The following is a 14,045-nucleotide window of genomic DNA, read 5'->3' as shown; positions in this document are numbered from 1 at the left end:
GCTTTGTTGGAAGCCAGTCCTGCCTTTTTATTAAGCAGGAACCACAGATGGGAAGGTTATGGGCCTTATCTACATGAAACAGAAATGCAAGGATTGGCTTTTGTGTAGCTTTACTTTTTATTTCACTTATTGTTCACATACATAAAATTACTTACTGAGGGCCAAGGGAGCTCTTCAAGGCTAAGCAGGCAACTCTGGATTTCACTAGTTCTCATTAGTTCATGTTCTACAAGACCATGAAGCAAGAAAAGGAACAAATCCCACTGCACGAGAGAAGAAAATACCAACAACTCAAAAAGAAATGGATTGTGTGCTTGTTTCTTTATCCATATATAATTCACACTTTTCTTTTTGGATCAGAACGTGGAGAAAAGGAGCAAGCACATAATCTATCTGCATGTGACAATGAGAACAAGAGCAACATCCAAAATGACTGAACAAAATTTCTTAGTTCATACATTGATTGTGTCCTACCATAAAGTCTCAAAATTGTCAATTTATAAACACGCCAAGAATTTAATGCTTGCCTGATGAGGATTATGTCTTTGACTTCTGAAATAAGTTGGGTTTAGCCTGCAGCTAAATAGGGTGATTTTCAGCTTTAGCTGGGGTGCTTATAACACCAACATGCATACAGAAATGCAAGATAAGAGACACAAGAATGCAACCAATGACAGTCACGTGTGTCCAGTCCTTGCAATATCCTAGGCCACGTGAGCCATTTTGCCATTGGCTCCTGAACAAAACTGTGCCTTCCCGAGAGCCCCCAGGCAGGTATGAACCCCTGGCAATTTGCACACATCCCTGTCTTTCACTGCCCCACAGAAACAATGCCAGCCAGCAGTGACCAAAGCCCGCTGGCCTCAGTCACACGAGCCACCAGCGAGCACTGCGGGCTGGCAGAATTCCTACACGAGTGCCAGCCTGCTCCACACATGGGAATAAGCTTTACCTCTCGCTGCTTAACTTCTGCAAGATAACCAATGTTCTTCTTGCTGAAGATCAGCTGCACAGGCACAGGCGTCCCAAAGTCCTCCTTCCAGATGGAGAACAGCAGTTTTAGGAGGCCATAGGTGGGCTTGTTCTTTACACACAGCCTCTCAGGGCTCTTCTCTGGGGATTTGATCCCAAGACTCAGAGGAACACGATCTGAAACTAAGAAAAGGATGAAAAATGGACTCCTATAGCTGCATTATTTCCTTTTACAGTCATCATCTTGGTTCAGCAGCACACTTAGTACAAACCAGTCAACCTAAGAGGACTGGAGTTTGGAAATACGCAAAATTATGAGCTTTGAAACTATACAGACAGTACGACATAGGAAGAGATTTATATTCCTCAGACAAAGAACACCAATTGGTTGGAATATAGCCCCAAGTCTTGAAAGTCAGCCTAATATTTAGTCAGAGAACCTAGGTGTTACTTCAAAGGAGAGAAGAGTAACACAGTTAAACATTTAAATCTATAGAAAGATTGAACAGTTGTTCATAGTTTAGATTATAGGCAGAGTTAAGTGACTTCACACAAGTGAAAGTAAAGCTGAACAGTGTTTAACTGCAGATGAAGATGAACAGAAGAAGATACCACTTCTTCCTTGGTACAGTCTAATGGAACAGGACAGGTTGATACTGCTGCCCCCAGAATAAATTTCACAATATTCAGATGTGAACTGCCTTCTGAAAAAACAAATTATGCACAAAACTTCTAAAGCTGGCTCTAAAACCAGGCAGTTAGAAGGTTGCCCATGAAGAAAACACCTACATTGAGATCACAAGCTCCTCCTCACAGAAAAATTGTATTTACACATCAAAGCAAGAGAAAAAAAACCAAAATGTTCACAGGAGTCATAATACACAGAAAACAAGTTATTTCCATTCTTTCCATAAAAAAGCCATAAAAACATAATTTAATGTTGAAATGAAAAAGGCCCTTACTCTTACAAAAAAAGCCCAAACTCAACCACAATTTTTCAGAGGCAGAAATACTGGAAAACATATCCCATATTTAAATGAAGGTGTCAATAAATAAAAAACAACAGAGATGTGAAACGGATCAGAAGGATGGTTAGTCACTGTACAATTCTGTTTTGCAGAATGTAAGAGGGAATAGGAAAAACCACCCAAAATCACAGGAAAAAAATGTGCAGACTCAGTGACACTGAAGAGAATCAAATATCCATGAGCTCTAAACACTTAAATCTCTGATCTCAAGGATCTAAGAGAACTGTAATAACAGATTTCAGTCTTAAATAGCTTATCATAACAGACTTACCCAGCAAAGACACCAACTCAACCGTGCACTTGGCCAGCTGCTGTTCTGATGTGGGACACATGAACTGGAAAACACAAAAAAAAGTTGTATTTTTGTCCCCATATTGCAGACCGGACAAACCAAGGCTTCACAAGGGATAAAAATATCTGAGAAGAGCAGGCAATTTACAGCACAGAGCTGTAATGAGGAGACCACTGAAGACTGAAAGACAAAAAAAATGTCATATATGAAAAGGGGACTCACAAAGGCAAACTGAATTAACAAGCAAATCTACATAGTATATGTGTGCAACATTGCCACATTTGAGCTCAAATAAAAACCCCTCAACTGAACTCAACTGTGAGGCAAGGCCAACTAACAAGTTTACAGGTACCAAGACAGCTCAAAGTGATTCAAAGGGGGATTTTGTTGCTTTTTTACATCTTTTACCTTTCTGCATCGAAGTGTCTGACTCAACCTTCCCAGCAAGCACTCCAGCCACACATAGTCAACCACTTCACCCTCATCCCGTGGGCCCACAGCAACGCAGAGCACATCCTTGATGAGAAAGACAACAGTAACCCACACATTAGTATCCTACTCTTCCACAAACAGATCTTTGGACCTGTGACAGAGCAGTTCAGTAAGGAGTTCTTGGGTCCTCATTAAAACCAAAACCTAAGCTAGAATATATATTTCAAAAGACAGATTAAAGCTGATTTTTCACAACCTTACTAAGATCTCATTTTCTAGCACAGTTCTCACTAATGTTATGAAGTAAAATTCAATGATGGCAAGAAGTTCATCTTCCTTAAAAGTCCTAGCACTGAAAGCTCTAGATAAATCTGACAGCACAGCAAGTTCAGGGTAGAAGTACTACAGAAATCCAGAGCCCTCTTATATTGTCAGGGAAGCTTCAGTGTCAGCCCAGAGGTTTCCTCACACAACTTATCCTCCTCTTTTTATTTTAGCACAAGCAAGAAAGCATTAAAGGATGTGAACTCATTTTCACACAGTTGCTGGGAAAGCAATGACAGTGATAACCAGCATTACTTGTCTGCAAGCAGACAATCAGGAACAAAAAAATAGGCAGAATACATAATGGTAAAAAATTGAGGTGTTCAGAATCCTTCTTTTCCTTATGGGGCGCATAGGTTAAATGACTGCAAAATTGTACACAATATTATGGTGTCCACACTGTGGTTTCCACCCTACTCATATCAAAAAGGCCACACTGGCATGCTACCAGAAATCTGTATTTGAGATAGCACTCCTAAGAGGGAACTCTGATCTAGACCCAGCAAGCAGGGGTTTAAAAAACCTGAGAACTTTCCATCGTACTTCCTAAGCACTCCCCACAGCCAGTTCCTCAAAACCAGACCATTCTCTTAAAAAAGCCCAAACAAACAAACAAATCCCCACTAAATGATAAAAACAAACCACAAGAACACCAATGTGAAAAACGGAAAGGGAGTTGGGGCAAGCCAGGAAGTGAATACTGTGTACCTTAATCTCATTGATGATCTGGGAGGGAAATGGAGCACAGTGCTGACAGCCTGGAGGACAGTCCCTTCTCAACTCCAGAGCATCCTCACCTGGCAAGGGAAATCCTGGGACTTTCAGCATTCGGTTGAAGGTTGCCTTCACTTCCCTTTTGATGAGTGCTACAGAGAACAGAGAACAAACCCTGTCTGCTTCAGTTTTTCTCTCCACTGAAGCAGAGAATAATTTCCAAACACTCTTAGCCTCTCATTCCAAGGACCACAGCGAATAAGGAAATAAGACAGCTTACATTTTCAAACCCCTCTCTCTGACCTCCCACTATATTTAATGTGCAGAGGCACATGTGGAGAGGGTGTGCTAACCCACAGCTGTAGAAGGCAGCCACCCATCACTGCCAGGTACTGCTGGAAACTCATCTCACTTCCCATCAAAATATTTCAGTGGCTTTAACAAACACAGTAGCTAAGCCAGAAGGCAATGCCAAAGCACAAAGCTGATGCAGTGTGATCATACCAGTTCAACCAACGTAAAAGCCATATGTCTTTGTACTAGTTTGAAAACAAACCAGTGGGAGGCACCAAGTCAGAATAACAATTTAATGGAAATTAAAGAAAAAGGGAAAAAACAACGGTAAAAGAAAACACTGTCAAACTGACAGAGTCAAGGTACAACCTGACACCCTGTTAGGCAGGGTGGTGGTAGCAGTCTGGTAGAATGGTGGCTGCAGTCCTCTGAAGTAGTGATCCTGTAGTAAAACAGTCTGCTCTTCCTCAGGAAGTCCAATGGTGGCTGTGTAGCTCCTGTCCTCTGGAAATCCAGTGGGAAGCCCGGTGTCTCTGGTGTTCAGCCTCAGCTTATATCCACGATGGGATGCTTGGTTCCTCCCTCTGGGTGGAGCATCTCACAATGGGGTAATGAGTCATGCGGCCAAGTGTTGATTAGGCTCATTAACAGAAGATAGTCCGGAGGGAGTTATCTCTGAGTCATGTGGCAGGACAATGATGGGCAATTAACAGAAAGATAGTCTGGGGGGAGGAGGCAAGGAAACACTGCCCCACCTGATTTCAACGGCTGATGGGGATGGTAATAGAATACACTGCAACCCATGACATTATCCACCCCTTATTCTATTACCATCTACATTATCCCAAATCAATACCTTCTTAAACTCTAAAACACACATACATATATATATATATATACACACAGTGAAACCTACACACCGTTCTCACCTAACATTAGGTCTCCTTGTGGTACACAACGGGTTTCCCCATCTTTCTGCATTACCCACCAAGTGCAACCAGGTCCTTGAGCAAAGACAATCTCACGGATGGGTTTGTCTTTGCCTGAGGTGGGATTAATCCAAACAGTCTTTCCTAAAATACCTCTCAGGTGTACCACAGGGACTCTATCTCCATCCACTGTGTGCAAGGGTTCAGACTCGGCAGGACCAGCTCGATTGATGGACCCTCGGGTGTTGACTATCCAGGTGGCCTTTGCTAAGTTCACTTCCCAATTTTTGAAGGTCCCCCCACCAAGTGCCTTTAGGGTAGTTTTAAGTAGTCCATTGCAGCGTTCAACTTTTCCAGCAGCTGGTGCATGATAAGGAATATGATATATCCATTCAATACCGTGTTCTCTGGCCCAGGTGGTGATGAGGCTGTTCTTAAAATGAGTCCTGTTGTCTGACTCGATCCTATCAGGGGTGCCATGTCTCCACAGGACTTGCTTTTCCAGGCCCAGGATGGTGTTCCGGGCTGTAGCATGAGGCACAGGGTAAGTCTCCAGCCATCCAGTGGTTGCTTCAACCATGGTCAACACGTAATGCTTGCCTTGGCGGGTTTGGGGAAGGGTGATGTAGTCAACTTGCCAGGCTTCACCATACCTGTACTTTGACCATCGTCCACCATACCACAGAGGCTTCGCCCGCTTGGCCTGTTTGATTGCAGCACAGGTCTCACAACTGTGGATGACCTGTGAGATGCTGTCCATGGAAAGGTCCACCCCTCGGTCACGGGCCCATCGGTATGTTGCATCTCTCCCCTGATGACCAGAGGCATCATGGGCCCAACGAGCTAGGAATAATTCTCCCTTGTGCTGCCAGTCCAGATCCACTTGTGATACTTTCACCTTGGCAGCTCGGTCCACCTGCTCGTTGTTGCGATGTTCTTCATTAGCCCGACTTTTGGGTACGTGCGCATCCACGTGTCGAACCTTCACGGTCAGCTTCTCTACTCGGGCGGCGATGTCCTGCCAAATCTCAGCAGCCCAGATGGGCTTCCCTCTGCGCTGCCAGTTGGCCTTTCTCCAGCGATCCAGCCATCCCCACAGAGCATTAGCTACCATCCGTGAGTCGGTGTAGAGATAGAGCCTCGGCCACTTCTCTCGTTCAGCAATATCCAAAGCCAGCTGGACGGCTTTAAGCTCTGCAACCTGACTCGATCCACCTTGTCCCTCGGTAGCTTGTGCAACTCGTCGTGTGGGGCTCCATACTGCAGCTTTCCACTTTCGATTAGCGCCTACAATTCGGCAGGAACCATCAGTGAAGAGGGCATAACGTCTTTCAGTCTCCGGTAGCTCATTATATGGTGGGGCTTCCTCAGCACGAGTCACTTGCTCTTCCTCTTCTTCAGAAGATAATCCAAAAGTCTCACCTTCAGGCCAGTTTGTTATAATTTCTAGAATCCCAGGGCGATTCGGGTTTCCAATACGGGCACGCTGTGTGATGAGGGCGATCCACTTGCTCCATGTGGTGTCGGTGGCATGATGCGTGGAAGGAACCTTTCCCTTGAACATCCAACCCAGCACCGGTAGTCGGGGTGCCAGAAGCAACTGTGCTTCAGTGCCAATTACCTCTGAGGCAGCTTGGACTCCTTCATAGGCTGCCAAGATTTCCTTCTCTGTGGGAGTGTAGTTGGCTTCAGACCCTCTGTAGCTTCGGCTCCAGAATCCCAGTGGTCGGCCACGAGTCTCACCAGGCACCTTCTGCCAGAGGCTCCAGGACAGACCATTGTTCCCGGCTGCAGAGTAGAGCACGTTCTTCACCTCTGGTCCTGTCCTGACTGGGCCAAGGGCTACCGCATGAGCGATTTCCTGCTTGATCTGGGCAAAGGCTTGCTGCTGTTCAGGGCCCCAGTGGAAATTGTTCTTCTTGCGGGTAACCAGGTAGAGAGGGTTCACGATCTGGCTGTACTCGGGAATGTGCATCCTCCAGAAACCTATGGCGCCTAGGAAAGCTTGTGTTTCCTTCTTGCTGGTCGGTGGAGACATTGCAGTGATCTTATTGATGACCTCGGTGGGAATCTGACGTCATCCATCTTGCCACTTTACTCCCAGGAACTGGATCTCTTGGGCAGGTCCCTTGACTTTGCTCCTTTTGATGGCGAAGCCAGCTTCCAGGAGAATCTGGATGATTTTCTCTCCTTTCTCAAACACTTCCTTTGCTGTGTTTCCCCACACAATGATGTCATCGATGTATTGCAGATGTTCTGGAGCCTCACCCTTTTCCAATGCAGTCTGGATCAGTCCGTGGCAAATGGTGGGACTGTGCTTCCACCCCTGGGGCAGTCGGTTCCAGGTGTATTGCACACCCTTCCAGGTAAAAGCAAACTGGGGCCTGCATTCTGCTGCCAAAGGAATGGAGAAGAAGGCATTGGCAATGTCAACAGTGGCGTACCACTTCGCTGCTTTGGACTCCAGCTCGTACTGAAGTTCCAACATGTCCGGCACAGCGGCACTCAATGGTGGCGTGACCTCATTCAGGCCACGGTAGTCCACCGTCAGCCTCCATTCTCCACTGGACTTACGCACTGGCCATATAGGGCTGTTGAAAGGTGAATGGGCCTTGCTGACCACCCCTTGGCTCTCCAGTTTGCGAATCATCTCATGGATGGGAACTACAGAGTCTCTGTCGGTGCGGTATTGCCGGCGGTGCACTGTTGCTGTGGCGATTGGCACCTGTTGTTCTGCAACTCTTAGCAGTCCCACGGCAGAGGGGTCATCTGAGAGGCCAGGCAATGTACTCAGTTTTCTGATATCTTCTGTCTCCACAGCAGCTATCCCAAAAGCCCAACGATGTCCTTTTGGGTCCTTGAAATATCCATTTCTGAGATAGTCTATGCCAAGAATGCACAGGGCCTCTGGGCCAGTCACGATGGGGTGTTTCTGCCACTCGTTCCCAGTTAAACTCACTTCAGCTTCCAGTACAGTCAGCTGCTGGGATCCTCCTGTCACCCCAGAAATAGAAATGGGTTCTGCTCCCACATACCTTGATGGCATCAGAGTACATTGAGCACCGGTGTCAACCAAAGCCGTGTATCTTTGTGGGTCAGATGTGCCAGGCCATCGGACCCACACAGTCCAAAAGACCCGATTCTCCCTTTCCTCTACCTGGCTAGAGGCAGGGCCCCTCTATTCCTGGTCATGTTGCATGTTGCTCCCTTCCGGTGAATACGTTCCTGAGGTCCCTTCAAGAGGATCGGTCATATTATCATTCCTGTACCGTCTGGAGTTCTGTGTGTGGGAGACCGGAGCAATGTTGACTCTAGATGCGCTTCTTGTGGTAGTTGTCCCTCTTTTTAGTTCACGTACCCGAGCTGCTAAGGAGGAGGTGGGTTTTCCATCCCACTTACTCATGTCTTCTCCATGTTCCTGAAGGAAAAACCAGAGGTTACCTCGTGGGGTGTATCCTCTCTCCCTGGTTGGGGGTCGCCGGCTCCTAATGGCAGAGACTCTTGTTGGTTCTGGTGAGATCTGGTAAATCTCTTCCTTAAGTTCCTTTTTCAATTTCTGATGGCCTTCTTCAATCAAGCTCCGGACTTGCTCAGCCAAAAGACTTGTTTCCACGGATGAGACATGGGTGCGAAACGGGGCTGTGACGGTGTCCTCGTAAATCCTCAGTTTGTTCACCAAGACGCCCACCCTGTCCTCACCTTCCCTCCATTGCAGCGTTGCCAGGTAACGGGAGTATATCTCTGGTCCAAGGCGTGCGAACCTCAACCACATCTGTGACGTGCACTGGACACCATCTGGGCTCTTAGGAAATCTCTCATCTTCTGAGAAAATGATCTCCAGCACAGCCAATTCCCTCAGGCACCGGATACCTTGTTCCATTGTGCTCCATTTTCCTTGGTGCACCTGGAGGTCTTCTTTACAAAGGTACCTGTCCCTTACACTTGTAAGCAGTCGCCGCCAGAGGCTAAGGGTTTCTTGGGTTCTCCCGATCCCCTGGTCAATGACCACATCCCGGGACAGAGATCCCAGTTGCCTGGCCTCACTTCCGTCCAGAATGGTGTCATTGGCTGCAGCGTCCCAGATGCGGAGCAGCCAGGTCAGGATAGACTCGTTCGTCTGGCGGGTGAATTCCCTCCGCAGGTCTCGCAGCTCACCCAGGGATAGCGACCGAGTGATGATCTCTGGCTCTGCCTCTTCTGCTGGGTGCGAAGGTCCTGCTGCATCCTCGTCAGTCACTATGCGGACTGATTTGCTTTTTGATTTCTTCTTCTGCACGGGGGCAACTGCAATCGGTTTAGGCTGTCCTGGTTCAGTGATGGTTTGCATGGGGACGCTGACAGTGCTTTTGGTTCCTTTCTCCTCTGAGTCAGTCTGCGTAGACATGGACACTGTTGTTTTACATTTGGTTCCTTTCTCCTCTGTGACAGTCTGTGTAGAGATGGACACTGTTGCTTTTTGTTTGGTTCCTTTCTCCTCTGTGTCAGTCTGCGTAGAAATGGATGCGGTTGCTTTGCTTTTGGCTCCTTTCTGTGTGACAGTCTGTGTAGACATGGTATTTGCTGCTTTGCTCCTTTTTACCTCCTCCTCAAGCAGACGTTGCACCACACTAAGTAGTGTTTTGTTTCTAAGCATGGTGTACACAATGCAGGCCATAGAGAAAAAAGAGAAGAGAACTGACAAGAAGATTATACTATCCTTAACATCCAGAGGGAACTCAATTTTTTCAAAAACTGCTGTGCCTGGCCTGAAAGGCTGGAAGAAACCACTCTCTACTCCTCCCACCAGGGGCTGGCTGTGATTGTTGAAGAGGTCCCAGACATAGGAGCCCAGACTAGGACAGCCAAACAAAATTGAGTATATATTCCGAATGGTATTCATCGCCTCGCAGGTTATTATGCTATAGACATAATAAACCAATAAAGCAATTCTCATACCATTCCCTGGTTTTAACAGGAGTAATACAACAGGCAGGTAGTTCCCCATGTGAGGAAAAATATAGAGAGCAAGATACAGTACCCATGCAGACCAGCTGAGCACCATGGTGAATAGATTTCTGTTTATACAAAATTGTAATTCTGACTTTTTCTCAGAGCAAGCCCCACATTGGGCGCCAAATTATGCACTAGTTTGAAAACAAACCAGTGGGAGGCACCAAGTCAGAATAACAATTTAATGGAAATTAAAGAAAAAGGGAAAAAACAACGGTAAAAGAAAACACTGTCAAAATGACAGAGTCAAGGTACAACCTGACACCCTGTTAGGCAGGGTGGTGGTAGCAGTCTGGTAGAATGGCGGCTGCAGTCTTCTGAAGCAGTGATCCTGTAGTAAAACAGTCTGCTCTTCCTCAGGAAGTCCAATGGTGGCTGTGTAGCTCCTGTCCTCTGGAAATCCAGTGGGAAGCCCGGTGTCTCTGGTGTTCAGCCTCAGCTTATATCCACGATGGGATGCTTGGTTCCTCCCTCTGGGTGGAGCATCTCACAATGGGGTAATGAGTCATGAGGCAAAGTGTTGATTAGGCTCATTAACAGGAGATAGTCCGGAGGGAGTTATCTCTGAGTCATGTGGCAGGACAATGATGGGCAATTAACAGAAAGATAGTCTGGGGGGAGGAGGCAAGGAAACACTGCCCCACCTGATTTCAACGGCTGATGGGGATGGTAATAGAATACACTGCAACCCATGACAGTCTTCTACCAAAATAAGTTTTGATCAGCATCCAAAACACTAAATTCCTGCAGCTGCAAATGGTACTTGGACATTCCTCCCCAGACTTTTGGCACAACCTCTTGAAAAAATGGGTTTTCAGAGATTCTGAAGAGCTGCCAGAGCAGTATTACAGAGTAAAAGGACAACACTTGCCTTCAGCCTGCAGAAAATACACCCAAGTCCAAGAAGTATTTGTTTTACAGGAGATTTCAGAAGCACTCTGTACATGTGAACCATAAGGTGGTTTGAGAGAGCAGTTGTCTGTATACACTGGAAGTGCTAAGACAACTTCAGCCCAGATGACATTTCCAGAAGAAGCTTTTCACAGCATTTACTCCCATCATCCTAACAAGACTCCGTAACTAAAAATCACTACCATGGGCCAAGCCCAAAAGATCCCCAAAGAAGGTTCTTAGAGCTAGAAATCATTTCTGTTATTCCTAAACAAGGAGGGACAGAGCAACCACATATTTTCCACTAAAAGAAGAACTAGTAGGACTAAGTACTTAGTAACAGTGTCTGTCCCTTAATCTCAGAAAAAAAGAGTACAATGCACAGGTTAGAAGCCCCATTTCCAGGTAAAAAGACTCACCTGAAATGTTGGCAGAGAGCCAGCCACAGGCTCTCTCAGTAGCCAGTTCCACCGCAATGTTTTCTGCACTACTTAAAACCTTTACAGGGAGCGTAAAAAATGATAGGTTTACTATCAGCCACAGCACTGTGAAAATTCAGAAGGAAGTCTAGAGGAAAAAAGCCTAATTTTGGCATGCAACAATTAAACTGAGCACCACCCCCTCTGTGGAAACTGCTGGTTTGAGCAATACAACCGACCCGTTTTGATTTTCCAAATCTCATCAAGTCTTGTGGAAGTCGATGCTAGAACAAAAGCATTACCATTGCAAGATGAATGCAATTTCTATAACATTCTAGCCACAACAGTCAGCTATGAGCTGGAGCATCACTTTACCCAGAATATGCAAGGCAGCCCAGTAGAAGTGACTCTCCTTAGCATCTATCAGTCCTCCCATGAGTGCATCAATAGATTCCCTTGACCTGAGCTATTAAGGGATAAGTGAAGCAGCAATGGAAAAATGGTAATGATCCAGACTTAAAGTCAAGGTTTTCAATAAGTCTTAGTGAAAATACATACTGCTGCAGATGTCTCTTCTGGCAACAACACCCTTACTGCCTCAGGACCTTTTTTTTTGCAAAACCTGCAAGAAAAGAAAGAAAGTGCGCCACAGGATTAGTCTAAGTTCTTGGACAACACTCAGAGGTTCATTATGTAGCAATGCAATAAATCAAACTAAAAGAACCAGACAAGCAAAGGGTAATTACAAGCAACCAAGCTGCAATATCAATTTTCCAAAGAGGGGAAATACAATAGCTGCAGTGGATGTCTGTTTGGAGATGGATGCAGAAGAACACACAGCACCTTTACTCCTTCTTACGAATACAGTATTAACTGGCTGGAGGCACAGCAGACACTCACCCTAAGAAGAGCAGAGGGCATGGTTTATAATTACCAGGACCTGAGCATGACAGGCCAAGCTAAATTAGGCTTATAGATTCTGCAGTAAGAAGAGACGGGAAGGCACAAGTTTAAATAACTTTTCCTCCTTACTCTCTGCCTTTGATGAGTGCCTGGGCCCCTTCCTCATACAGATGAGTGCACACCTCTTCAAGCAGTTTGTCATGATTAACATCCTCCTCCTTCACTTTATCTTGCAACATGGCTTCAGCCCTTTGGACCAGCTCCGCTACCAGTGTTGCCCTGCAACAAAACCAAGAACAATCAGGCAGACTGAAATCAATACGAGAAACAGTGCACACTAACTGTACCCAGCTCTTCTCCCCAGTTTAGGGGGATACCCATCTTAAATGCAGTAAGTCGCTCTACTAAAAACGAATTAGTACTGTATCATCTCCTTGCTCTGTATGTACGGAAGAAAACAGCAACGAAGACACCAAAACAGTACTAAGACTCAAGAGTCAAAAGCCTTTAGGTTTTACAAGAAACATATTTGGTTACAGGTCTCCTTTCTGGCAGCAATACCCTTGTATGCTCAATTTACAGTGCTCAGAAGTTCAAAGTTCAAAGTTCAAAGTCAGTAGCAGCCCACTACAACCACCATTCCTTAGGGGCTGGTAACATTTAATGGCTGCAGCAAGCTGGACAACAGAACAGTGCAAACTCTGAGCAAGCTCATGAGCTGGAGGGCAGGGCTGCCACACAGGAGGACTGTGAGAGAGAAATGGGCTGACTGTGCACCTGTACAGGCTGGGGTCTACTGGCTACAGAGCAGCTCTGCAGAAAGGACCTGGGGTTCGCAGAACACAAGGTGAGTTAGGAGTGTCCAAAGAAAGCCAACCTTATACTGGGCTGACAATAGCAACAAGGCAGCCAGCAAGTCAAGGGAAGCTACTGCTTCCCTCATCACTGTGGGGCTGCATCTGGAGTAGTGTGTCCAGCTTTGGGATCTCAGGACAACAAAGCCATTGACAATCTGAGTAACTGCAGGAGAAAATAAAAAAATTATTAAAATAGCTGGGATGCTGGAGCACACGCCTACAAGGGGGAGTCAGTTTCACCTAGCCTGGAGACAAGAAAAAGCTGAAGGGAGAAGGAAAATTTACAGAGAAGACAGAACAAGACTTCCAGGAAGAGCACTGCTAAAGGTTGACAGGAATATGCACAAGCTGGAACAACAAATATTCTGATAGGATATAAGAAAACGTTTTTCACAAAGCCTGGGAAAATTAAGCATTGGAACATGGGTACAAAGAGGCTGGCTGAATCCTCATCCTTAAGAGATGGAAACTCTTCCAACTGGAAAAGGTGCCAATAAACCTGATCTAACCTGAAAGCTGGCCCTGCTTTGAGCAGGAGTTTGGATCAAGTGACCTCCAGAGGTCATTCCTGATATTTGATTTTCCTGTCACTAGCAAGAATGTTCTGAAAAGGCTATAAAGTCTCAATGCTGCACTGCATTCATATACAGAGTGTCCCACAGTTGTATCACCCTCCTCTCTACATCTCTTCACAAATTCCCCTCTATAACAGCAGATGCTGCTGGTCACAGTCTTACACAGCCTTGGTGCTCTGCTACACAGTTCACCCTCAGGGAAGCTTCTTTCCCCCATAAACGCAAGTTTAAAGGATCAACTCTTTGCCTAATCATAATGTAAAGTAACTTCTTAAGTCACAGAACAGGCGACCAGCACTTACTTGATGTGCTTAACACAGTTGGATCCCACCCGCTCTGCCACAAATTCCACTGTTCTCCGTAGGGAAGGAGGCTGGTTGTGGAAAAAGGCCTGTTCCAACTCTACCTGTTGAAGAGAAAGCACTA

The 14,045-nt window shown here is 46.0% G+C and overlaps 1 protein-coding gene across 1 annotated transcript in view; it reads right to left on the bottom strand.

The window, feature by feature from the left end:
* CDAN1 (codanin 1) overlaps window positions 1-14,045 on the bottom strand; it is a 39,114-nt gene that overhangs the window by 2,336 nt on the left and 22,733 nt on the right. The window contains exons 19-27 of the mRNA XM_048306267.1: window positions 13,922-14,025; window positions 12,317-12,466; window positions 11,843-11,906; window positions 11,285-11,363; window positions 3,757-3,914; window positions 2,701-2,808; window positions 2,272-2,335; window positions 953-1,155; window positions 156-263 (exon numbers count right to left, since the gene is read on the bottom strand). Coding sequence (XP_048162224.1) covers window positions 156-263; window positions 953-1,155; window positions 2,272-2,335; window positions 2,701-2,808; window positions 3,757-3,914; window positions 11,285-11,363; window positions 11,843-11,906; window positions 12,317-12,466; window positions 13,922-14,025 — 1,038 coding nt within the window. The remainder of the gene's footprint in view (window positions 1-155; window positions 264-952; window positions 1,156-2,271; window positions 2,336-2,700; window positions 2,809-3,756; window positions 3,915-11,284; window positions 11,364-11,842; window positions 11,907-12,316; window positions 12,467-13,921; window positions 14,026-14,045) is intronic.

Source organism: Corvus hawaiiensis, chromosome 6, assembly GCF_020740725.1.
Source record: "Corvus hawaiiensis isolate bCorHaw1 chromosome 6, bCorHaw1.pri.cur, whole genome shotgun sequence".
NCBI classification, from domain to species: Eukaryota; Metazoa; Chordata; class Aves; order Passeriformes; family Corvidae; genus Corvus; species Corvus hawaiiensis.
Note: the sequence above shows the minus strand (reverse complement) of the source record. Positions and strands in the feature narration are given on the sequence as shown.